This window comes from Mchenga conophoros, linkage group LG18, assembly GCF_057382185.1.
Source record: "Mchenga conophoros isolate Kocher_MC1m ecotype Shallow Benthic linkage group LG18, M_conophoros_male_GT1.1, whole genome shotgun sequence".
NCBI classification, from domain to species: Eukaryota; Metazoa; Chordata; class Actinopteri; order Cichliformes; family Cichlidae; genus Mchenga; species Mchenga conophoros.
Genome location: NC_140543.1, coordinates 35614632 through 35641607, shown reverse-complemented (window position 1 = coordinate 35641607; position 26976 = coordinate 35614632). Strand labels below are relative to the sequence as shown.

At 44.0% G+C, this 26976-nt stretch overlaps 1 protein-coding gene across 4 annotated transcripts in view; it reads left to right on the top strand.

Moving 5' to 3' along the window:
- Positions 1-26976, top strand: part of LOC146554282 (junctophilin-1-like) — a 49006-nt gene that overhangs the window by 7711 nt on the left and 14319 nt on the right. For all 4 annotated transcript variants that reach the window (XR_014889399.1, XM_085253506.1, XM_085253505.1 and 1 more), the window contains exons 2-3: positions 13029-13788; positions 18552-18670. Coding sequence is in view for 3 of the 4 variants with exons in the window: in XM_085253506.1 (XP_085109632.1) it covers positions 13029-13788; positions 18552-18670 (879 nt within the window). In the remaining variant the exon portion in view is untranslated. The remainder of the gene's footprint in view (positions 1-13028; positions 13789-18551; positions 18671-26976) is intronic.

The following is a 26976-nucleotide window of genomic DNA, read 5'->3' as shown; positions in this document are numbered from 1 at the left end:
GAATATAGTGTAGATTAGAGTTGGATGTGTCGAGACCAGTCGTGGTCTCGAGACCACTTTTACGTGGTCTTGGTCTTGTCTTGGTCTCGACGGACTTTTGTCTTGGTCTCGGTCTTGCGTTCTCAAATCGACATAGTGTTCGGGAGATTTGGAGTCAACCATCAGCGGAGCGGGGGGGTGGCTTGCTGGGCTTAAGCCCGGGTCATTTTTTCAGAAGCATGGGGTCTTTTGGAGTGTAATTTGTTAGCTAGATGCCTGACTGACAACTGTATAAAACAAAAATAACACACGAAGCACAGAGCGCACCGTCGTAAATTCCCCCTAATTTTGGTATGATCCGAGCTCAGGCACTAGGCGACTGAGCACAGCACCCATGTGAGCGAGGGGGGAGAAGCTGCTGCCTGCGAGTTTGCTGCAGACAGAGGAGAGCTTAAGTTTGACCAGGTATCAAAGCAAATCATTCGTACTGAACTAATAATGTAAATATGACGGTGCATCACAAAAGATTGATATCAAACTGATCACTTGGTTGCGTTACTTGCTCTTCAAGTGAATCAACAAATGGATAAATAAAAAGCCGAACAGCAACGCTGATTTTTTAGAGAGTCTTAGCTTACATTTCATATTTTCAGTTGTTACCCTCCACGGCTAAACAAACTCTAAATCGGTTTCAGTCATGTACTGATGAACACAACAATGGACATAAGGAGCTTCTTTCAAAGAAAAAACTCAGGTAGATGTTATTTTATATATTATGCTTTGGATGTTGTTTAGTATATCTATGCAAAACAAGAGGAATTTCAATACACAGCAGTATATTCACAGCTGAAACCAGATATTTACATACACTTTATGGAGAAAACATAAAAACTTTTTTTTACTGTTAAACATCAATTTAGAGTAAACTTGTTTTAGATAAATAAATATTGAAATATCTTTTGAATTAGTTAAATGTCAGAATAAAGAGAGACAGAGCTTCTATTTTAGTCACTTTCATCAAATGTAGGAGTACATGTACACTAAGTTTATTGTTAATTAATAAGAAAACTCCAGACGATTCCATTCTGAGCTGAAGAAGCTTCTGATAGGTTAGTAAAGTCCATGTGAGTAAATTGGTGGCACAGCTGTGGATGCATATAAGGCAAAACACAGAGCCTGTTTCTGTGACATGGGAAAATCAAGAGATGTCAACCAAAACACCAGGAAGAGAACTGTGGAGCTCCATAAGTGTGGCTCAGTTTGAATACAATTTGGTGCCGTTTACAATTAAGAAATACAGACAGTTTCTCTCTTTACTCTTAAAGTTAACATGTGTTTTTTATATTTATCAATCTAAAAAAATAAACATTTAGTCTGATTTGATGTTACAATTAAAAACGTGTTTTTATCTGAAGAGTGTTTAAATATCTGGTTTCAACTGTGTATTTGATGATGTTGGTGTTTGGCTTGATTGTCAGCACAAAGAGGAACAGAGAGAGAGGGAGAGAGAGAATGAGGACAGAACAGAGATGAATAAGAGCAGGTGAGACACACATGTTAGTCAAATGGTTGTTTGCCAAAACTCATCAGAACATGTATCTCGTACCTAGTGTTTCTTTTTAGGTTTGTTACTTTTCAAATTCTATATTTATTAAGTTATGCAGGCTTGTTTGCACAACAAGGCTAAATAATTATATAAACGTTTCTCAATCTAAATAGTGGACTTTGGTAGAATTAAAAAATAAGTGTAGTGCAGGTCTATGATGATTTTTAGTGCTGCTTTCATCTAGTTCTGATTCTGGTTCTGTCTTGGTTAAGTCCTCAGTAGTCCTGATTTTGAACTGTTGTAGTCCTGTTTTAGTTCCGGATCAGTTCTGGGTCTGGTTGAATTGGGGTTTAGTCCTCGTGTCTTGATACAGCCCTGACTTTGTTCTGCCTTGCTGCTTAATTAAAAAACTAGTTTAAGGTGTCCTGCACATGTATATATAATAGCATCTGGCTGCAGTTTAAAGACTTTTTTTGTCTCGGTCTTGGTCTTGGTCTCGTCTCGGTCTCGGTCTCGTCTCAACTTGGTCTTGGTCTTGTCTTGGTCTCGATACCCTCTGGTCTTGGTCTTGTCTTGGTCTCGGATTAGGCGGTCTTGACTACAAGTCTAGTGTAGATTAGGGAATTTAAATTGATGTCCAATACTGATAAATTGTTGCATCCTAAATGTTATGGGGCCATTTGCCTTCAGATGGAGCATTGTTGTTTACAAACATAAATCTGCTAATTTAGACATGAACACTATTAGAATGAAAGAGCAATTTAGCTTTCTCCGAAGGGTGGGTGGGCTGTCCCTCAGCGGCACAGTGAGGAGTTCAGTCATTCGGGAGAGGTTCAGAGTGGAGCCCGTACTCCTCCACACCCAAACGAGCCAGCTAAGGCTGTTGCCTCGTGGGCACAGTGTTTCAGCCGGGCATGCCAGTTGGACCCAGAACACACTGAAGAGATTGCATCAATCAACTGACCTGGGAAAGGCTCAGGATTTCCTCGGATAAGCTGAAGGAGGTGGGTGAGAGGGAGGCCTGAACTTTCCTCCTTCGGCTGCTTCCCAGCAGCCTGACATCAAATCAAATCAAATCACTTTTTTATTGTCACATCACATGTGCAGGCACACTGGCACAGCACATGCGAGTGAAATTCTTGTGTGCGAGCCCCACAAGCAACAGAGATGTGCAAACACAACAACACAAACGAGCAAAATACAAGAATGGCCAACCTGAAACTAATAAATATATGTACAATATATAATAGTATATGCATTTCTGGATGTGTATACTAAATATTTTCCTACGTGTGTGTGTGTGTGTGTGTGTGTGTGTGTGTGTGTGTGTGTGTGTATACACATTTTTACAAATTAAATAGTAAAAAAATAAAATAAAATAATAATAATAAAATATATAAAATATACAGAGTTGAATATGTGCAAAACAAGTGGCATTTATATACAGTGTGGAGTGCATAATGTTGAAGTTCCAGTAGTGAAGCTGAGGTGTCTATGACGTGTTCAGCAGTCTGATGGCCTGATGGAAGAAGCTGTCTCTCAGTCTGCTGGTACGGGACCGGATGCTGCAGAACCTCCTTCCTGATGGAAGCAGTCTGAACAGTTTATGGCTGGGGTGACTGGAGTCCTTGATGATCCTCCCCGCTTTCCTCAGGCAGCGCTTCCTGTAGATGTCTTGGAGGGAGGGAAGCTCACCTCCAATTATCCGTTCAGAGCACCGCACTACTCGCTGGAGAGCTTTGCAGTTGTAGGCGGTGCTGTTGCCATACCAGGTGGTGATGCATCCAGTGAGGATGCTCTCAATGGCACAGCGATAGAAGGTCCTGAGGATGCGGGGGCTCATGCCGAATCTTTTCAGTCTCCTGAGAAAGAAGAGGCGCTGCTGCGCCTTCTTCACTGTTTTGTTTGTGTGTACTGACCACGTAAGATCCTCAGCCAGATGTACTCCAAGGAACCGGAAGCTGCTCACTCTCTCCACAGCAGCGCCGTTGATGGTGATGGGGGTGTGTACTTCTCTGCACCTCCGGAAGTCCACTATCAACTCCTTTGTCTTTGCGACGTTGAGGGTGAGATGGTTGTCTTGACACCAGTGGGTCAGGGCGCTGACCTCCTCCCTGTAAGCCGTCTCATCACCGTTGGTGATAAGACCCACCACTGTAGTGTCGTCCGCAAACTTCACAATGATGTTGGAGCTGTTAGTGGCTGTGCAGTCGTAGGTGTAGAGTGAGTACAGGAGAGGGCTCAGTACACACCCCTGTGGAGCACCAGTGTTCAGTGTAATGGGGGATGAGGTGATGCTGCCCAGTCTGACCACCTGGCGTCTGTCAGACAGGAAGCTAAGGATCCAGCTGCAGAGGGAGCTGCTCAGTCCTAGATCCTGCAGTTTCCTGTCCAGCTTCGAGGGAACGATGGTATTGAATGCTGAGCTGTAATCTACAAACAGCATCCTCACATACGTGTCTCTCTTCTCCAGGTGTGACAGGGCAGTGTGTAGTGTCAGGGCTATGGCATCATCAGTGGACCTGTTGTGGCGGTATGCAAACTGTAGAGGGTCCAGTGAGTCGGGTAGTGCAGAGCAGATGAAGTCCCTGACCAGCTTCTCGAAGCATTTGCTTACGATGGGGGTCAGGGCTACAGGTCGCCAGTCGTTCAATGAGGAGATGGTGGAGGATTTGGGTACAGGGACGATGGTGGCCATTTTGAAGCAGGCTGGGACTACAGACAGAGAGAGGGAAAGGTTGAAGATGTGCGTGAACACTCCAGCCAGCTGAGCCGCGCATGACTTGAGGACGCGGCCGGGAATCCCGTCCGGACCAGTAGCTTTGCGTGCGTTCACCTTCCTGAAGCACCTCCGCACATCCTCCTCAGACACAGTGTGCGCACTGACGTCATCCGCGGTGCGCACACTGTCCGGTCTCATGGGGTTCGCTGCGTCGAATCTAGCGTAGAATACGTTTAGATCCTCACACAGAGAGGCCGTGGTCTGCGGTGTGCTGGTTTTCCCTCTAAAGTCTGTGATCGTGTTTAGTCCCTGCCACATACTCCGAGGGTTGTCAAACTGTTGTTCCACCCTGTCCCTGTGCTCACGTTTGGCTGCTTTGATCGTCTTCCGGAGTTGGTAATGTGCGTGTTTGTAGTCCGATGTGTTCGCGGAGGCAAAGGCGGTGTTCCGTGCCGCCAGTGCCGCGCGAACATCTCTGTTAATCCAGGGTTTTTGATTTGGGAAGGATTTGACTGTTCTGGATGGGACGACATCTTCCACGCATTTCCTGATAAATCCACAGACTGAGTCTGTGTATTCATCAATGTCTCTGGCGGCCACGTGAAACATTTCCCAGTCCGCGTGATCAAAACAGTCCCGCAGCGCAGACTCCGATTGGTCCGTCCAACAGTGCACCGCCCTCTGGGTTGGAGCTTCCTGTTTCAGCTTCTGCCTGTAGGCGGGCAGGAGCAGGATGGAGCAGTGATCTGATTGGCTGAATGAGGCGCGGGGGAGGGCTTTGTACGCATCCCGGAAAGAGGTGTAACAGTGGTCGAGTTGCCGGTTTCCACGTGTGTTGAAAAGGATGTGTTGATGGAGTTTTGGTGAGACTTTCTTCAGGTTTCCCTTATTAAAGTCTCCGGCTGTGATAAACGCTGCCTCTGGGTGTGCGGTTTCCTCGCTGCTGATCGCGCTGTACAGTTCCCTGAGTGCTCGGTCAGTGTCGGCTTGTGGGGGAATGTAAACAGCCGTAATAATCACTGCTGTAAATTCCCTCGGTAGCCAGAATGGCCGGCACTTAATCATCAGGTACTCCAGGTCCGGTGAGCAGAAGGATTTGACCGGGTGCACGTTCGCATAATCACACCAGCTGTTGTTGATCATGAAACACACACCACCGCCTCTGCTTTTCCCAGTAAGATCCTGTGACCTGTCCGCGCGGTGCACAGAGAACCCCGGCAGTTGTATTGCGGAGTCCGGTACTTTGTCCGATAGCCAGGTTTCTGTGAGGCAGATCACGCAGCAGTCCCGCATCTCTCGCTGGAATGAGATCCGTGCCCGAAGCTCGCACAGCTTGTTCTCCAGAGACTGCATATTAGCCAGTAATAAACTGGGTAACGGTGGTCTGTAAGTGCGCCGTCTCAGTCGAACCAGAACGCCAGATCTTCTCCCTCTGCGTCGGCGTTTGCGGCCTCCAGGGCCAGAGAACAAAGGCGTCTCAGGTGAGATGAATGGGGGGTCTGCAAACGGAGCGTCCGTGTTGCAAAACTTGAACTCCGGAAAGTTATAAGAAAGACCGTCTTTTATGTCCAGTAAGGTTTGTCGGTCGTACACAAGGAGACAAGTGCTGCTCGTGAAAAAATAAAGGAAAAGTAAAATTAAACACAGAAGAAAGCCGTTGCTTGGGGGAGCTCGCGACGAGGCTGCCATACTCGGCGCCATCTTGAAGCATCAGATAACTGGAGGAAAGCCCTGAATGATTTATTGATCTGTTATTTCAGATTTTAACTTTCACTGAAGTGGTTTTAATGAAGTTTCGTACATCATTCATAAAGCATGGCTCAATGTGCTACACTTTTTACTTGCTGTTCAGTTTTTTGGATGTTGATTTGTCATATTTTAGTAATATGTGAACGTCTTTTGTAGCAACATGTTTTCATTTACATGTTTATCACATCATATTCAGTTTAAGTGTTTTTCTTCTTCTTTGTCTGGAGTATAACCTGTAATATTGATGATGCGTGATGCTGCACAGTTAAGCGACTGAAAAATGTGATTAATGGTTTCAAATGCCTTACAGTCTTTGACATTGTCCACTAAACAGTTGTCAAATTTAACTTAATGTCTGAGTGTTTCTTAGTTTTAGACTACTCAGCTAGTCTCATTTTTCCCCTCATTCAGTCAACTAAGAAATTCGTTTCCAGGAACATCCCCAGTTTATATACTGTTAATACTCACACCCACACCCCAGAAATCTCTATCAGCATTTGCCCCAGTGATTCTGAACATGAAATAAAGCTTAACATAGAGATACACAAATTTCTAATTGACTGTTGCATTAATAAAACCATCCATTTCAAATATTTTTATTTCCCAAAAATTGGGATATTTTTATTGTCTTGTGAGTGGAAAAAATATTTTCATTTCGGAGTAAAAAGAGACCTACAATACAACCATGTGTTTGAATAAAAACTCAACAACATTAAGCCCAGCACCCAGTTTTAAACATCGCTAACACAACAGCTGCACTGATGATGACGCTGGCACAGTTTAATGTGGAGCCATTAGTGACATGGCGAGCTCAAGTTCAGTAAAAAAACACAACATGTTTCTAGCGTCCAAGACAGCAGCACTGTTTCTGTAATCACCATTAAAACCTTTACTGTGAAAAAGCTGTTGGGCGTCTTTCATCATAGCAACCATCAACAAACTCGGACATGAAGACTTTGAGCAGCTACAATCCACCACCGTTTGTTTTACACCGCGAAAAATCTTCCAAGAAAAAGAGTAAAGGTACTTTTTTTTTTCATGCCTTAGTTATTTCACTTTGACTAAAATTATTTATATTTTTTGCATTTAAGAAAACATAACATTTTAGCATGGCACATAAATACTATCACAGGTTTTTGTTTTGTTAAGAGATGTTTTTTGCAGTTAAACTTTAAAACGTTGTAATTTCTAAAATGGACACTAGTGAGCAGTTCATTTTGAAAAACCTGTTTTTTCTCTTTTGAATATTCATTACTATTCATTAATAAGACAAAAGTATTTATTATCCATGGTATTTTACTTGATTAAGTCATGGAATAATCAATAGATTACTTGATTACTAAAGATGACAATATTTGTGGTTATAAATAGGCAGTCTTGTTGTTAAGTGATGACTTATCAACTCAGATAAGTCTGAGCTCAGTCTGCTCGTGCGGCTGACCGGCCAGCTACCTAGCCTGACCGGTCTCTCCAATGTGATGTTTGTGTATTGTATGTACGGTCGGCAAGGTCAGTCTCGTAATTGCCCCTTGGGAATAAATAAAGTCTTCTGAATCTGAATCTGAATTTTCAGGTCCAAGCCTCTGCTGTGCTAACTGAGGCATTGTTATTAACTTTTTGTTACGGTTTGTCATGAGGACTCACACGCAGGACTCCGTGATAGGAAGCTTCACAAGCAATTTATTTACACAGTTCACCAAATGTATATACAAATGTGCAGAAATACTGCTATATATAAAAGTGGGGGGACAGGGCTCCAGGGAAATCCAGGGAAACAGACTCTCGCTCCTCTTCCAATAATCCACAAACACGATCAGGCTAGAGAGACCAGGTTACATTTGTGACACATGGAAGACATTGTGAATCCGCGTATTCCGGGGCAGTCTTAGATGGACAGAAACAGGGTTAATCAGGGTGTCAATTTCAAAAGGGCAGATGAAGGTGGGAGATAGTTTTTTGGATTCAGACCTGAGTAGGATGAACCTGGCAGACAGCCAAACCTTCTGTCCGGGCGCGTAAGGTGGTGCCGGGGTCCAGTGACAGTACGCCAAGCGCTCGGCCGTGCAGAGAAGGGCGGCTTGAGTGGCTCTCCTGGCGCGCCGACTCCTCTGGCGATGCTGCTGGAAAGAGGGCACAAAGTGCTCACCTTCAACGGCAGGAAACGGAGGTGGTTGGTAACCTAGGGACGCCTCGAAGGGGGACACTCCGGTGGCAGGGGAGGTGAGGCTGTTGTGAGCGTACTCGATCCATGGGAGTTATTCGTCTGGTTGGTGGATGTCAAGCATTGGAGTGCCGCTTCGAGCTCCTGATTGGCCCACTCCGTTTGGCCATTTGTCTGCGGATGGAAACTGGAGGAGAGACTGACCTGAGCTCTGACGACGTTACAGAATTCCTTCCAGACGCGCAACGTAAACTGTGGACCCCTGTCTGAAACTATGTCCGTGGGGATTCCATGGAGGTGTAAAACGTGGTCAGTCAGGAGCTGGGTGGTCTCTAGAGCAGAGGGGAGCTTGGGGAGGGCAACAAAATGAGCAGCTTTAGAAAAGCGATCGATGATTGTGAGAATGACTGAGTTACCTGATGAAGGTGGCTGAACGGTGATGAAGTGGATAGCAATGTGCGACCAGGGGCGGCTTGGCGTAGGCAGTGGTTGGAGTAGGCCGGAAGATGGCTGATGGACGTTGTTGTTTTGGGCACAAATTGGACAAGTGGCAATGCATTCACAATCATCTTCTGCAAGAGAGGGCCACCAGGCGAAGCGCTGAAGGAAGGTAATGGTGCGGTGGACCCCCGGGTGACAGGTGAGCCCAATGTAGCACTCGTGACCTAACAGAGGTCACGAGTTCTACAAAGAGTAAACCTGGAGGGCCCGTTCAGGGGCCTGGTTCTGTTCAATGACCCTCCCTAATGGCAAATTTGATCTCCCAGGTCAGGGTCCCAATAACACACGTGGGAGGGAGAATGGGGGAGTCCTGAGCTGTATCTTCCGAGGCAGTGAATCGGCGTGAGAGAGTGCCGGGTTTGACGTTATGAGAGCCAGGTCTGTAGGTGATCGAGAGCTGGAATCTGGTGAAAAACAGGGCCCACCTGGCTGGCCTGGCATTTGGCCATTTAGCTGACCGAATATACTCCAAATTCTTGTGGTCCATCCACACCACGAATGGCTGGGCAGCGTTCTCCAGCCAGTGACGCCACTCCTCCAGGGCGAGCTTGATGGCTAGCAGTTCGCGGTCTCCCACGTCATAATTTCCTTCTGCGGGGGAGAGACGGCGAGAGAAGTAAGCACAAGAGTGAAGCTTACCACTTTGTTGCTGGGAGAGCACGGCCCCCACTCCGGCGTCCGAAGCGTCCACCTCCACGACAAACTGTAGACTGAGATCTGGTTGGAAAAGGATGGCCGCCGAGGCGAAACGTAGCTTCAGATGAGAGAAGGCTCATCCCAGCTGACAGGAACCTTGGGTGAGTTGAGACGAGTTATTGGCAAAGCAAGCTTACTGTAGTCACGAATGAAACGAAGGTAAAAGTTAGCAAAACCCAGAAAGCTTTGGAGTTGCTTGCGGTTAGAAGGGGTTGGCCAGTTAATGGCGGCTTTAACCTTAGCTGGGTCGGCTCTGAGGTTACCTTGCTCAATGATGTAGCCCAGAAAGGAAACTGTAGTTACGTGGAACTCACACTTCTCTTCCTTAACAAAGAGATGGTCCACAAGGAGATGTTGTAAGACCTGTCTGACATGGCGTTCGTGTTCGGTGACGGAGCGTGAGAAGATGAGGATATCATCCAGGTAAAAAAGACAAAGTGGTTGATGAAGTCCCGGAGCACGTCGTTTACCAGAGCCTGAAAAACAGCTGGAGCATTGGTGAGACCAAACGGCATGACAAGATATTAAAATGGCCAAGATGGGTGTTAAAGGCCGTTTTCCACTCATCCCCCTCACTTTTCCTGACCAGGATATTTGCATTTTGCAGGTCTTAGTGAAGATTGTGGCCCCCTGGAGAAGCTCGAAAGCGGAATTCAACAGCGGGAGAGGATATTTGTTTTTAACCGTAATGTTGTTGAGGCCTCGATAACCAATGCAGGGCCATAAACTCTTGTCTTTCCTGGTCACAAAAAAGAAGCCAGTGGCTACTGGGGAAGATGAGGGGCGAATTAAACCTGCAGCAAGTGACTCGTTAATGTACTTTTCCATGCTTTCACATTCAGGCTGTGAAAGGCTGTATAAACAGCTGGTAGGGAGCGGTGCGCCCGGGAGAAGGTCAATCCCGCAATCGTACGGCTGGCAAGGAGGCAGCGAGCACGCTCTATCTTTGCAAAAAAAACCCAGTTTGAGGTCACTCCTCCCCCCACCCCAGGTTACTCTCCTTTCTCCAATCAAGGACTGGGTTATGTTGACGCAGCCAGGGGTAGCCTAAGACTAGCGGTGTGAGGGGGGCTTTGAAAACTGCAAGGTTTCAGAATGATTTCCAGAAAGGGTTAAAGAAATGGGCTCTGTAATGTGGGTGATGTCTGGGAGACGCTGACCACTAAGGGCTGTAACTTGAAGAGAGTGTGGTAGTGTTTCAGTGCTTAGTTTTAGCTTATGCGCCAGCGAAGCGTCAATAAAGTTCTGTTTGCCCCAGAGTCAATCGGAGCCCTAAGAGAATGAGTCTTGAGTTGCACAGTTCATTTTGCTGCAATCATGAGACGTGGAGGAGACCGTGAACAGGAGACCTCATCCACCCATACTCTCCTCTCTACTGGCGGGCGGTCTTTTGGCCAAGCGTTGGCGATATGGCCTTTGCAACTGCAGTAAAAACACTCACCGGCCCTCCACCGTCAATGTCGCTCCTCAGGCATTAGTCTGGAGCGCCCCAATTGCATGGGTTGTTCACCCTCTTCCATACTGTCCGACACCTGATTGCCTCCGCCACTGGTCGCGCCTCCGCCCAGCGCCATTTCCGTGTGTCCCAGATGCCTCTGGGTAATATAGTTTCCGGTTCCCCGGCTCACTCTTAAATGCTCGTCTACCTTCATACACAGTGTAATCACATCAGAGAGAGTCAAAGGTAAGTCCCTCATTACCAGTTCATTTTTCAATTCATCACAAACATTATTCAGTGAGGTACTTATCAATGCCGACTGCCCCCACCCGGTCTCTTCAGCCAAAGTCCAAAACTCGACTGAGTATTCCGCTATACTCCGTCTCCCCTGCTTTAAGTTCAACAATCAAAGAGCAGCCACCTCAGCCCCGGTGCCTCTTTCAAAACCACTTTTAAATTTAACGAGAAAGTCCTGCTAAGTGATCTCAGGGTCAGTTCTTAGCATGGCTTGTGCCCAGTTCAATACCTGCCTGTAACAACTGAACAATATAGGCAATTTTGGCCCCATCAGTCTCATAGGTCTGTGATCTGGGTCAAAAATCCTGCACACTTATGAAACTCACCCGAGTAAGATTCCATAGCAGGTAAAGATTGCTCCGGGGGTTCTGGGTGAGCCGGTGCGGAAGAGGTAGATAGTACGGGCGCCAGAGTTTCGGAAGCCGGTAACTGTGGAGAGACATGCAGAGGAGGCGTGGATGGGTGTTGAGCGAGGGCTTGGGTGAGCGTAGCCAGTTGCTAGTTAGTGTGCTGTAGCATTTGTTTGTGGCGTTCCAGAATTGCTTCCGGGGTGAGGACAGGCTGCAGGGTGGGGGTTGAGTCTGCTGAGTCCATGGTTGGCTGGATCATTACTGTTACGGTTTGTCGTGAGAACTCACATGCAAAACTCAGCGATAGGAAGCTTCACAAGCAATTTATTTACACAGTTCACTGAATGTATATACAAATGTGCAGAAATAGTGCTACGTACAAAAGTGGGGGGACGGGGCTCCAGGGAAATCCAGGGAAACAGACTCTCGCTCCTCTTCCATTAATCCACACACATGATCAGGCTCTCTTTCTCCAACTATCACCACACAGGAAACAGGGAAAAGGTCAAGGGAGTCTGTACACAGGGAAATGTTTGTTAGTTCAATGCTCAGAAACACAAAGGGGAAACTTAGCTGGCAACTTGACGACACTAACACGAGTCAAACACAACGATCCAGCGAAGAACAGCAGTCATCGCCTGGCTTAAATACTGGTTGTCAATGTCATGTCAATGGCTGTGAACAAAGAGAAACTTGTAAATAACTCATGAAAGAATAAAGTTACGTTGAAACCAAGCACACCATTGTTTTTCTTGTGACATTACCAATAAGTGTGATGTGTCACATGGCCCTCTTCCTATTGAAAAAAACAAAAGTTGTATCCAAGATGGCCGACTTGTAAATGGCCACCATGGTCACCGCCCATCTTGAGGAGTTTGCCCCTTCACATATACTAATGTGCCACAAACAGGACTTTAATATCACCAACCATTCCCATGTTATTACGCTGTATCCATAGAAATGGCCCACCCTTTACTTAAACATGGAGTCTGCCTCACAGTGTTTTACACTTCACACGTGTCCTGGATATGTCATGCTTAAGCACATCTGTTGAACACTTTTGGATATAGTTATAATCACTGATACACTTACACAATTATATGATAACAACTTTGTAGATGGGCAGCCTGTTTATGGCAGTTGAAGTTTGTACAGTCTCCTGACACATTGCTAACATTTCTGTTGGCTAGGAATGTCACCTAAGTTGTTAATAAAATAAAATTATATTTTTACTCTACCTCTGCAGTGACTTTGTTTTTGTTTGTTTTTTTTAGCTTAGTATCCTACGCTGTCATAAAGTAATGTGGTGTGGTACGATATTTGTCTTGCTATAATGATGCATGGCCAAAAGGTTGATTAAAATGACTTTCATTCGACTATAGAAAGTAGTTGGTTCATTGATTCATTGTTGGAGCTCTAGTTGCATCCTTCTTTGCATTCTTGATCTTTTTTATTTACTTTGGTAGCCTCTATCACTCACTTTGTATTCTACATTATTCTGTATATGCTTTTTATTCTGTCTCTGCTTATTTTTTATGCTTTACTCACAGTCTGTCTTCTCTCTGTGTGTCTCTCTGCTACTGCTGTAGGCACGTATCAGGGTCAGTGGAGTGGTGGCATGCGTCATGGCTATGGAGTACGTCAAAGTGTTCCTTATGGCATGGCTTCTGTCATCCGCTCACCTCTACGAACTTCGCTGTCTTCACTCCGCAGTGAGCAGAGTAATGGTACAGTACTGCGTGACAGCCTATCCGATAGCCCTGCTGGCACACGTGGTGGTTTTGTGCTCAACTTCCAATCAGATGGAGAGGGTTCAGAGAAGAGAAAGGGTCTTTTTCGCCGTGGCTCCTTTTTTGGTAGCCTTCAGCGACTACGCAAATCTGATTCACGCTCATCAATTTCTAGTAAGCGCAGTTCAGCACACAGTGACACTACTATGAGCCGCATCAGTTCAAGTGACGCCAACTCTACCATTAGCTTTGGAGATGGAGACCCTGGCGATGACTACCTGCCTCTTGAGGACAGTGTGGATGCTACCACCACCGAGTCGTATGTGGGCGAGTGGAAAAATGACAAACGCAGTGGCTTTGGTATCTCTGAGCGGTCTAATGGCATGAAATATGAAGGCGAGTGGTTGAATAATAAACGCCATGGCTATGGCTGCACCATCTTTCCTAATGGGACGAAGGAAGAAGGGAAGTACAAGAACAATATGCTGATCCGGGGTATCAGGAAGCAGCTGTTCCCACTAAAAAATGCCAAGACCAAACAAAAAGTGGATCGTGCCATTGAAGGAGCAGTGAGAGCAGCAGCCATCGCCAGAACCAAGGTTGAGATTGCCATCTCCAGGTAAAATATCCTGAGAACCATAAGGAAGTTACAACTACTTTTACCACCTTTTTCTTTACTATATTGGAAGTATATTGGGTAGTATATACTATCCAAAGTTTTATCCATATTTTATCTATACTATTGTCAGAGCATATACTGCTCATTATTAAATACTATTAGTAATACTCTTAATACTACTCTGCATATTTTGGCTTGACACAAAGACATTTTATTGCTCATTTTGACACACTGGCTTACAAATGTAATTGAAACTTCATAGTAAGCATATGGTACTTAGTATTCTGTGGAATGAAAAAATATTTGCTGCTTGTTAGTTTGGGATTGTCTTTCATATGTGTCACATGTTTCAGATGATCAAATATATTTTAAAACTGGACAAAGATAACCCAGTATGTAAATGCTCATTTAGTTTATTAAAAGAAAAAAAAGCTATCCAACCCTACCTGCTCTATGTGAAAAAGTAACCGTTAAATCCCCAAAACCTTTGGAAAAATATTCTGTCTAAACTTTTTTAAAGGGTTGAGTCTGGTTACATCTGGTGTAAAACTAACACACCATTTCAAGCCTGTTTTTCAACTGTTTTAACTGCACATCCCCCATCTCAAATATCATCAGCACCCCTAGATGCCCTCCTCCCACTGCCTCACTGATCTGACCTCCTGTGACACCTGCATATTCACCTGTACTCCTAACCAACCCCGAAGTCCCCACCAGTCAAGCCAACACCAGCATCACTTCCACCTCAATCTCCTCTGCCGGCATGCATCTCAGCCCCAGAAACCCATTTTAGATGCCATACCTAGAATCTACTGGAGCCACTCACTCAATTTTGGGCACAGTGACCCGAGTATTCTGATTACTACAGGGACAACAGTTGCCTTCAGCTTCCACGTATTTTCTATCTCCTCTCTCAGCCCTTGTTATTTCTCAGGTATCTTGTTCCTATTTCCTGATGTTGCTATTGCTACATCTTATCACTACAGCCTTCCTCCTCTGCTTGGACCCAACTACTGGCTGGTTAGCCTTAGCACTTCCAGGCCTTACTCTGCAACGGTGTTCCTGCATGCTATGCCATCCACTTCATTATAGCTTTCCATGTATGATCTGCCAACTAGTATTTATGATCTTTGCTGTTCTTGTTCCTTTTCTCTCTTGGGTTTCTGCTGCCTGAGGTATCACCAAGCACATGATCATTCCTGGCCATCTTTCTGATGTACTGATGGATTGTTGTTGTTGTTCTTACATCCTGGATAGTAATTCTACACTCACTATTCGTTGGCCTGGATTTGGTATGAAACCTTCGATACGTGGTAAAGGCTTTTCTTTTTTTAATGTCAGTGGTTTCTATCTCCTCCCTTGGCTAGCTTATTATTCCAGCAGGGTATCTGGCAGGGCATAGGTGTTGATTACCTAGAGCTTGTTCTTCCCATTCAGCAGACTCCTCAGGATTTGCCTTGCTCTTTGGCGAAGGCAGCTTCTCTAGTGGCCTCCTCATTGTTCAGTTCACCTCTTGTATTCCCATGTAATTCTAGCTATCCTCAATATCTGGAATATTGCATTCTGATAGTGCAGTCTGCTCAGTTCTGACTACTTTCCATCTTTTTGTTGTTCAGGCTTACGTAGAACAGCAGTGGGGACAAGGTAGGGCTGGGCGATATGGCCTAAAATCCATATCACGGTATAATTTGAAGCAAGCGCGGTAACGATATATATCGCGATATATTCTTTTCTTCTGTAATTTTCTCAAAAATCGTTAGTGCGCCTTATGTGTGAATTCTGGTTGTACTTACTGACCTCCAACCAATTTTATGTGGTACATGGCGCGCAGAAATCTGTCAAAAATGTTTCAGTACAACTTTGGTAAGCTATGAAGCCACACCGCTTGATGGATTGCCGGAGCATTACGGCTGCCGTATTCAGGAGCCCCGCGGAGTGATCTGGGTCCAAAACTCCGTCTTCTTCAGGTCCCAAAGTCAAACGAACACTGCGGCATCACTAAGAGTTACAAACTGTCTAAATTATTTCCAGTGTTGCCAACTTGGCGACTTTGTCACTATATTTAGCGAGTTTTCAGACCCCCTTAGAGACTTTTTTTCTAAAAAGCGACTAGCGACAAATCTGGTGACTTTTTCTGGTATTATTGGAGACTTATTTATGACGACTTTTTGACGTGAAAATGCATATTGCTCTTACTCTCAACAAGCAGCGGTGCTGCCGTGGGCACCTCACCCGTGCCAAAGCACTCACAGGCGGATGATAGTCCTCCCCCATCTGCTATCAGGGCACAGAGATGTTGACCCCTATGCGTCCAAACTGCAAATGAATCGCGCATGAGCGAAGCCGCTGCTCTCGCACTGACTGTAACGCAGTCAGTTCTTCTTTTACTGTTATGCTGTTTTGTGGATCACAAGGTTTAAAACCACTCATAAACACACACACACACACACACACACACACACACACACACACACACACACACACACACAGCAACTCCACCAGAGTGCCAATTTCGGGTCACTTTTGCAGGTGTTCTGGGAATCCATCCTACCTCAAAAAAACATCCTACCCAATGTTTCTGCGCAGACGCGGCGCATGTGCACAACACCAAAGCCGAATTAACTTCTTTTTCTCTCACCCATCTGGAATACTTCTTAAGGTTATGGTTATGGCGCGCTTTTAAGCGCTTTGGGTGCCTTGAAAAAAGCTATATAAATCCAATCCATTATGGTTAGGGTTATGGTTAGGGTTATGGTTAGGTTTAGTCACAAGTCACCGTCAAATTATAATACGGGTAGGACGATTTGTCAGAGTAGGATGGTTTCTCAGAACACCGGTCCAAGCCCGGATAAAGGAGCAGGGTTGGAATTGTGACATTAAAAAACAATAATTGCTAAAAGAAATTTAATTTATAGTTCTAAATAAATTCTAACTGCATTTAGGACATTTTTTACTCACTTTTTGCCTCTTCCACGATGTTATTTCTCTGTAGGTTACAGAGAGGTTACAATTACATTGGCAGAGGCTTCCATGTGGTGTTAGGCAGTTTATTGGATGTTAGTTAGATGGGACCAGTCCCTTCGAAGGGTCCTTGGTAATCAAGACTGTCCAGCCTTCAGTTAGCTGTTCCAGTTGCATCCATTAGCAGCTGGTTCATTTGTTCTGCCAGGTGCTCACTGAATACAGTTAGGCTCTTAGGCAGTAGGTGTGAATGATGTGCGGGCCTGGTGCTGGCGAACTCATGCTTGAGACTCTTTTTTGGATGTGATGGTCACATCACATGACATGCAGTTTAGAGTGGTTGCTATGGGGTGCTCTTAGATCCACTAAACACTGAGTATTGTTGTTGTGTTGCATCCATCTCCCATATGCTATTCCAGTGTTGCTTCATCTCCAGTCTTGGTGGGACTGCTCTCATATTGTTTTCCTGCCTTATATTAATGCATCTTTGATGGTTTAGTAGAGAACATCTGGTTTATTCTCATGGTTTCTACTTCTGGTATACCTCTTAAGGCGGTTAGCCAAGACTGTGTATCTTTGTTTGGTTGTTTCAAAGGCCTCAGAATTAGCAGCTTGTTGTACTTCTTCTACACTCCATTCTTCCTCATACCTTTCTGCAGTTTAAATATTTTGCTAACTTCCTGCAGTTTTCCCTTGATCTCAGCCTCTTTCTGCATGGCAGGTATTGCTACTTGTGGCTGGTCAACTTATAGCCAAGCATCTCAAGGATCACTGTTGCTGTGGTATAGATCAGCTGGTTGGTTTTAGTAATGATCACAGCAGGGATTTTATGTAATGTTGGATTCAAATGTTGCATCGCTTTGACCTTCAGATACTAACCCCAAGTTGCTCTCCGATACATCCATCAGCGTATGCATGTGTGTGAATGCTTAGATAGAATGCACTTAAAGTGTAGAAGAAAGTGCTTGTGTGCATGGCTGTGAATGGGTGAATGTGATCTAAAGTGCTGTGAGTGCTCCAGGAGAGTAGAAGTGCGCTATATAAGAATCAGTCCATTCACCATTTTAAGTCTGGATGAGCTGAATAGCGTTCATAAAAATTGATGCATATTTCTAATCAAATGTGATACCCATGTAACCCTCTACATAATTTTAATGTTTCTTTTTCTATACTGTTCCATTTTAATCACCCTTTGGTTTTTACCTCTTTAGCCAGTTTGGCAGAAATACTTTGTTAGATTGACAGAGAAACCACATTCCTCAGTACAGCACCAAGAAAGCTCTTAGGGGTTTATACCCCATCCCTAAGACATCTGGGAAGCTCTTGGGGGCGGGGGGGGTAAACAAACATATGTGTTAGTTTCCTCATTATTTCATCATTAAGGAGATAAAAGAAGTGAAGTTTATTCCTTTAGAAAAATATCAAATCAAATCAAATAAATTCAGCAACACTAAAAGCCCTGAAAGACCCCTCAAGGCAACGAAAGTAGATATTTACAAAATCCTTTCCTTGATTAAGAGAAAAACTCTTCAGTTACTAGCCAAGTCAAAAACACACAAAGACGAAGGCTTATCGTTGTCAAAGTCTACAATTAAGAGAAATGTCCAGCCAACATCAAAGGAGAGAAAAAAAACCTAAAAGCTGTGTGCATCACATTTCTTCACAGCTGCCTTGCATATCAATGCTTTTTAGAAGCCCCAGATGGCAGCCCCATGGAAACTATTGAAACACTTCCAAATAAACCAGACAGAGCACACTATGCTGAGTATGTTAGTTACTAATGAGTATATGGATTCTTGCAGGACGTCCCATGCCCAGGTCAAAGCAGAGTGTGCAGATCAGGCTTCACAATCAGCCTGCCAGGATTCTGATATTGCCCGAGCTGTGGCCAGGGAGCTCTCCCCATCTTTCCATCAGCCAGGTACTGTAACACCTGCACATGTTGTAGAGCTGCTGCTTGTAAACATGCGATGTTGAACTTCTGTTGTTAGGTTTAATTTGTGACCTTCTGTATGATTGAAATGCCTAAAAGGTTATGAAAGGTTTTAGAACAACTGTTTGAAGGTTGGGTTTGAAACCCTTTGAGGTTGTCTTGGTCCTCCCCTATTTTCTTCAAATTTTGCTACCAAGGAGCCAGATCATATTGCAATGTTTTTTTTAAAATGGTCTTTAGCAATAGTTCTCCATGCCTTCTGAAGGTTCTTACAAAGGTTTGGATATCGGCTGCTTTTTCCACAAATTTTCAGTCCGGTCTTTGTACCTGATCATTTTCAGTGGAATGTTTTTTGTTAACATTAACCTGTGAACTTCAGACAAAAAAAGGCGTGAAACAGTGTTGTATCTGCACACATTTTAAATTGTATCTTCAGGCACAAAAAAAACTATTTTGATTGTATGATAAATGCCAAATATAACACAGTTTGACAGGCATAAGAGTATTTTTACATCGAAAAGTGATTTCCAAAGAGCTTTTAGTTGAAACCTTGGCATATCTTGGCATGGTGTGTTCTTTAAAAAATTAAGAACCGGGGTGGCAGGAAGTAGAGCAGATCATCTACTGACTGAAAGGTTGGTGGTTCAATCCCTGGCTCTCCCTAGTCTGCATGCCAAATATCCTTGGGCAAGATATTAACTCCAAGTTGCTCTCTGGTACATAGTAGTTAGTAGGTAGTTAGTAAGCACTTCAAAGTATAGAAGATAGTGCTTGGCTGAATGTGGCATGTTGTGTAGAGCGCTTTGAGTACTCTGGGAGAGTAGGAACTGCTATATAAGAATCAGTCCATTTACCATTTTTAAATGATCTTTAGGGCTGGACCTGGTGACCCTGAACACAGCCTTAGTTATGCTACAATAGGTCTAGGCTGCTGGGGGTTTGCATGATGCACTTCTTCTTCACTCACCTCTTTTTTTTATACAGTGTGTTTATACAACAATGATTCAATCATTGGTTTTAATTAATCGTTAGTTATTGTTAATCTCTTTCCGTCTTCCTCCACTCACCCAACCCCTCGTGCCAGATTACCACCCCTCCCTGACCTTAGTGCTGCAGGAGGTTTCTTCCTCTTAAAAGGTTTTTTTTTTTTTCTTCCTACTGTCGCCAAGTGCTTACTTAGGGAGTGCAGAATTATTAGGCAAGTTGTATTTTTGAGGAATAATGTTATTATTGAACAACAACCATGTTCTCAATGAACCCAAAAAACTCATTAATATCAAAGCTGAATGTTTTTGGAAGTAGTTTTTAGTTTGTTATTAGTTTTAGCTATTTTAGGGGGATATCTGTGTGTGCAGGTGACTATTACTGTGCATAATTATTAGGCAACTTAACAAAAAACAAATATATACCCATTTCAATTATTTATTTTTACCAGTGACACCAATATAACATCTCCACATTCACAAATACACATTTCTGACATTCAAAAACAAAACAAAAACAAATCAGCGACCAATATAGCCACCTTTCTTTGCAAGGACACTCAAAAGCCTGCCATCCATGGATTATGTCAGTGTTTTGATCTGTTCACCATCAACATTGCGTGCAGCAGCAACCACAGCCTCCCAGACACTGTTCAGAGAGGTGTACTGTTTTCCCTCCTTGTAAATCTCACATTTGATGATGGACCACAGGTTCTCAATGGGGTTCAGATCAGGTGAACAAGGAGGCCATGTCATTAGTTTTTCTTCTTTTATACCCTTTCTTGCCAGCCACACTGTGGAGTACTTGGACGCGTGTGATGGAGCATTGTCCTGCATGAACATCATGTTTTCTTGAAGGATGCAGACTTCTTCCTGTACCACTGCTTGAAGAAGGTGTCTTCCAGAAACTGGCAGTAGGACTGGGAGTTGAGCTTGACTCCATCCTCAACCCAAAAAGGCCCCACAAGCTCATCTTTGATGATACCAGCCCAAACCAGTACCCCACCTCCACCTTGCTGGCGTCTGAGTCGGACTGGAGCTCTCTGCCCTTTACCAATCCAGCCACGGGCCCATCCATCTGGCCCATCAAGACTCACTCTCATTTCATCAGTCCATAAAACCTTAGAAAAACCAGTCTTGAGATATTTCTTGGCCCAGTCTTGACGTTTCAGCTTGTGTGTCTTGTTCAGTGGTGGTCGTCTTTCAGCCTTTCTTACCTTGGCCATGTCTCTGAGTATTGCACACCTTGTGCTTTTGGGCACTCCAGTGATGTTGCAGCTCTGAAATATGGCCAAACTGGTGGCAAGTGGCATCTTGGCAGCTGCACGCTTGACTTTTCTCAGTTCATGGGCAGTTATTTTGCGCCTTGGTTTTTCCACACGCTTCTTGCGACCCTGTTGACTATTTTGAATGAAACGCTTGATTGTTCGATGATCACGCTTCAGAAGCTTTGCAATTTTGAGACTGCTGCATCCCTCTGCAAGATATCTCACTATTTTTGACTTTTCTGAGCCTGTCAAGTCCTTCTTTTGACCCATTTTGCCAAAGGAAAGGACGTTGCCTAATAATTATGCACACCTGATATAGGTTGTTGATGTCATTAGACCACACCCCTTCTCATTACAGAGATGCACATCACCTAATATGCTTAATTGGTAGTAGGCTTTCGAGTCTATACAGCTTGGAGTAAGACAACATGCATGAAGAGGATGATGTGGACAAAATACTCATTTGCCTAATAATTCTGCACTCCCTGTAATATCAGATATTTATATTGAACTGAATAAAGACAAAAACACAGCTTTTTTGATATTTGCATAGAAAGTAAAATCAGATTATGACAGAAAATGTAGATAGATACAAAGATACAGTTTAGTGAGAAGTAAAAAACTTAATGTGTGAAAACTATAAATAATTCTGCACTCCCTGTAAGGCATAGGTGTCAAACTCTGGCCCGCGGGCCAAATTTGGCCCGCAGCCTAATTACATTTGGCCCGCGAAGCCATACCAAATGACTATTAGAGCTGGCCTACTGGTATTATACAGCTAATATATATATTGTTTAGTATTAAGCTTTGCTTGTTCTATATTCAGTTTTTCAGCAAAACGTGCTTGAGTCCATAAGAAAAGATTCATTCTTATATCTAGAGGAAGATTTTTTTTTCAGTAAATATTAACGTTAGCCCGCGACTTTGTTCCAGTTTTGAATTTTGGCCCACTGTGTATTTGAGTTTGACACCCCCGCTGTAAGGGTTCATCTGATTGTTGATCTTTTCTCTGTATTATTGTAGGGTACCTTACAAAATAAAGTGCCTTGAAGAGACTTAAATGGAAGTGTACAGAGTGCTTTCGGTTCAGCACCCACGTCACTCAGCTCTCTAGCTGACTGCACTAAAAAAGGAAAAACGCTCATTGGAGAAACTATCATCACCTGCTGGTTAATGTTTTAATTACACAGGTGGGTTGCACCTGAGACATTTGTTGGTTTTGAAGTCTCTTCATGTTCAGTGCATTGTCAAGAATTGTCGAGACTTTGATAGAGGGACAGACATCAGTCTTTTGGGCAACGGGTGACATGGACTGCTGTGGTACAGGAGAGTAGTGGATAGGCCAGGCACTACCTGTGGGTGACCCCACAGGAACTAGATAGATCCAGTGTGGTGACTGTGGGTGCTGTTGTTGACCAGGACACCAAGTGGTGGTGATAGTACCAATTATCTTGTTGCTGGCCTTGCATAGACTGGAATCTCCTTTTCTCTGCCTCTGCTGCGCTTTCAAAATCTATCAAATGCTTCATTTTCCTGTTTTAGACATTTCTGCTCAGCTTCATATAGTTCCTCCAGCTTCCTTCTCTGTTATGTATGACTGTGACAGATTCAAAGTTGTATTAGCTTTGGCCTCGTGTTTGCTCACATGAGCCTCAGGAATGGCCAGCCTTTCACAGCTTCGTCCACTCTCACCATCGTAGTCTGGATTGTTTTGACTTTACCGGGGATGTGTGCTGAAATGCAACAACAGGGCCACTTTTTTTCTCCATAACTCGGTGTCCTGATGGAAGTTTCTCATCTGAATATTCAAACAGTTATATGCTACGTACTGTATACATGGCATGCACTAAGTTGTCCACTGTCAGAGGCCATAAGAAGATCATTTGTAACCTTCACTAAAGCTGTTTCTGTGCTGTGATGAGCTCTGAAACCTGACTGAAACTCTTCAAATAAGCCATTCCTCTGCAGATGATCTGTTAGCTGTTTGACAACTACTCTTTCAAGGATGTTTGATATAAAGGAAGGTTGGAGATTGGCCTATAATTAGCTAAGACTGCTGGGTCTAGAGATGCTTTTGAGTAAAGGTTTAACTACAGCCAGCTTGAAGGCCTGTGGTACATAGCCGATCATTAGAGATAGGTTGATCATATTTAACCTCCTAAGACCCGAACTCTTCCACGGCATGCATTTTTAATTTCTATTTGGTATTTGGACTGATTGGGTCCTGATGAATGTAAAAACAAAGATTTGCCAGATTTTTTTTTTACCTAATTTTTGTTTCTGAGAAAAATGAAATGAGAGCCACATATGAGGATATTCATTTAAAATTTCGATAGAACAGTAGCAGTATAATGTCCTCGGTGGAGTGGATATAAGGCCCTTGTAGAGCAAAATTGAGTATTTTGGTCTAAATAACCCAAAATGTGATGTCCACATATGTGGACGCCAGGTCCTAGGAGGTTAAGATCGAAGAATTAATTAATGGCAGGACTTCTTTGAGCAGTTTTGTAGGAATGGGGTCTAAAAGACACGTTGATGGTTTGGAGGAAGTAATTATTGAAGCTAACTCAGAAAGATCAATTGGAGAAAAAGAGTCTAACTTAACATCAATGGTACTAAGAGTAGCTGTAGATAATAATACATCTGTGGGATGATTATTGGTAATTTTTTCTCTAATGATAAAAATGTTATTTGTGAAGAAGTTCATGAAGTCATTACTGGTTAACGTTAAAGGGATGGTTGGCTCAACAGAGCTCTGACTTTTTGTCAGCCTGGCTACAGAGCTGAAGAGAAACCTGGGGTTGTTCTTATTTTCTTCAATCAGTGATGAATAGTAAGATGTTCTGGCTTTGCGGAGGGCTTTCTTATAAAGCAGCAAACTATTTCTCCAGGCTAAATGATGATCCTCTAAATTTGTGACACGCCATTTCCTCTCCAGCTTACGAGTCATCTGCTTTAGGGTACGTGTTTGAGAATTATTCCACGGAGTCAAATACTTCTGATTAGAGACCTTAGTTTTCACAGGAGCTACAGTATCCAGAGTCGTACAATATAATTATTTTATCTGAGCTCAGAACTAAATCAGATAAAAAGTCTGAGAAATCAGACAAACTCTGTGTAAGGCCCAGGTGGACGATAGATGATAACAAGTAAGACTGGTTTCTGAGTTTTAAATCTGGGGTGGACGAGGCTAAGCATCAGGCTTTCAAATGAATTAAAAGTCTGTCTGGGTCTTTGGTTGATTAATAGGCTGGTGTGAAAGCGTTGTGCAGCGTTCGATACTGTCGACCATAATATCCTATTAGAGCGATTAGAACATGCTGTAGGTATTACAGGTACTGCACTGCAGTGGTTTGTATCATATCTATCTAATAGACTCCAGTTTGTGCATGTAAATGGAGAGTCCTCTTCACACACTGAGGTTAATTATGGAGTTCCACAGGGTTCAGTGCTAGGACCAATTCTGTTTACATTATACATGCTTCCATTAGGCAGCATCATTAGAAGACATAGCATACATTTACACTGCTATGCAGATGACACCCAGCTCTATCTGTCCATGAAGCCAGATAACACACACCAATTAGTTAAACTGCAGGAATGTCTTAAAGACATAAAGACCTGGATGGCCGCTAACTTTCTGCTTCTTCATTCAGATCAAACTGAGGTTATTGTACTTGGCCCTGAAAAGCCTAGAAATATGGTATCTAAGCAGATTCTTACCCTGGATGGCATTACCTTGGCCTCCAGTAACGCGGTGAGGAACCTTGGAGTCATTTTTGACCAGGACATGTCCTTCAACGCACATATTAAACAAATATGTAAGACTGCGTTCTTCCATTTGCGCAACATCTCTAAAGTTAGAAATATCCTGTCTCAGAGTGAAGCTGAAAAACTAGTTCATGCATTTATTACTTCCAGGCTGGACGACTGTAATTCATTATTATCAGGAAGTCCTAAAAACTCCCTGAAAAGCCTTCAGCTAATCCAAAATGCTGCAGCAAGAGTCCTGACAGGGACTAGAAAGAGAGAGCAGATTTCTCCTGTTTTGGCTTCCTGTTAAATCCAGGATTCAAAATCCTGCTCCTCACATACAAGGTCTTAAATAATCAGGCCCCATCTTATCTTAATGACCTTGTAGTACCATATCACCCTATTAGAGCACTTGGCTCTCGCTCTGCAGGCCTACTTGTTGTTCCTAGAGTATTTAAAAGTAGAATGGGAGGCAGAGCCTTCAGTTTTCAGGCCCCTCTTCTGTGGAACCAGCTTCCAGTTTGGATTCAGGAGACAGACACTATCTCTACTTTCAAGATCAGACTTCAAACTTTCCTTTTTGCTAAAGCATATAGTTAGGGCTGGACCAGGTGACCCTGAATCCTCCCTTAGTTATGCTGCAATAGACATAGGCTGCCGGGGATTCCCATGATGCATTGAGTTTTTCCTTTCCAGTCACCTTTCTACCTCACTATGTATTAACAGACCTCTCTGCATTGAATCATATCTGTTATTAACCTCTGTCTCTCTTCCACAGCATGTCTTTATCCTGTCTTCCTTCTCTCACCCCAACCGGTCGCAGCAGATGGCCCCGCCCCTCCCTGAGCCTGGTTCTGCTGGAGGTTTCTTCCTGTTAAAAGGGAGTTTTTCCTTCCCACTGTCGCCAAAGTGCTTGCTCATAGGGGGTCATATGATTGTTGGGTTTTTCTCTGTATCTATGAAGCGCCTTGAGGCGACTTTTGTTGTGATTTGGCGCTATATAAATAAAACTGAATTTAATTGAAAAATTGCTGCCACACCGCCCCCTCGGCATGTGCTTCGAGGTTTCTGGTAGTTAGAATGACTCGGGGGTGTTGATTCATTTAAACTAACATAATCATCCTGCTGCAACCAGGTTTCTGTGAGGCAGAGTAAATCGATTTGTTGATCAATTATTAAGTCATGTACTAACAGAGACTTGGAGGAGAGAGACCTAATATTTAATAATCCACATTTCACTGTTTTACTCTTTGGTTCAGATGTGGATGCTGTATTGTTCTTTCTTTGTAATTGTTTATGTTTAAGTTGTTTGTTGCTGGTTTTTAGTTTGTTTTTTGTCTGTTTGGAAGCTGACACAGTCTCTATGGAGATGGGTTTTTGGGGAAGTAGCAGGAGGAGAGAAGCTGCAGAGAGGCGTGTAAGACTGCAACTCTGCTTCCTGGTCCCAACTCTGGATAGTCATATTTTGGGGGGTTTAATAAATTTGTCCATATTTCTAGAAATGAGAGCTGCTCCATCCAAAGTGGGATGGATGCCGTCTCTCCTAACAAGACCAGGTTTCCTCCAGAAGGTTTGCCAATTATCTATGAAGCCCACATGCTCCACCAACCTGGCTGTCTGAAAGTGGTAGATGCTGGTCCAGATAAATTGAATCTCTAATAATTTGCACATTTCTTTCAGTGTGAAAGACATGAGCGATGTGCACTAGTCAGTCAGTCAGTATCGCTTTCAAGAGATACTCACCCACTCTGACTCCAACCCTGGGTTAGATCAGAGTTTGGGGGACCAGGTTCTGGATGCAGCCCAAGTCCACCATATAGCCTTGTGTATACCCCCTTGGTAACTTACCGGTGTGCTGTACGTCCCTCTCAGATGGATAGAGGGTGTTGGAGGGCCTGCAACATGGAATACCTGTCTGACCTCCATCCATAGACATTCCCAGCAGATGTGTCCTTATCACGTGCACCTCCAACACTCCTGCCCCAAGCTCGTGTGGGTCCTGGTGCAGTGCCTGGGAAGGCAGAACAGGGAGATGTGATTGCAGCACAGAAGGGAAACCAGCATCTCGGAGCTGAGACTGGCCTCATCCCACTCGTTAGGCAGCCGCGTCTCTCAGTCTCCTCTAGCCATGCTGCTTGTGGATCTCTGCCAGCATGACTACCACCTCCAGGCTCGCTGGTCGAGGGCAGTGGACCCATTGCGCTGTCTTCCCAGGGAACCCCTCCACGAATTGTTCAAGGTCCACCAGCTCAAACTGCCACGCTTCCCCCTCTGATGTTCTCTGATGTGG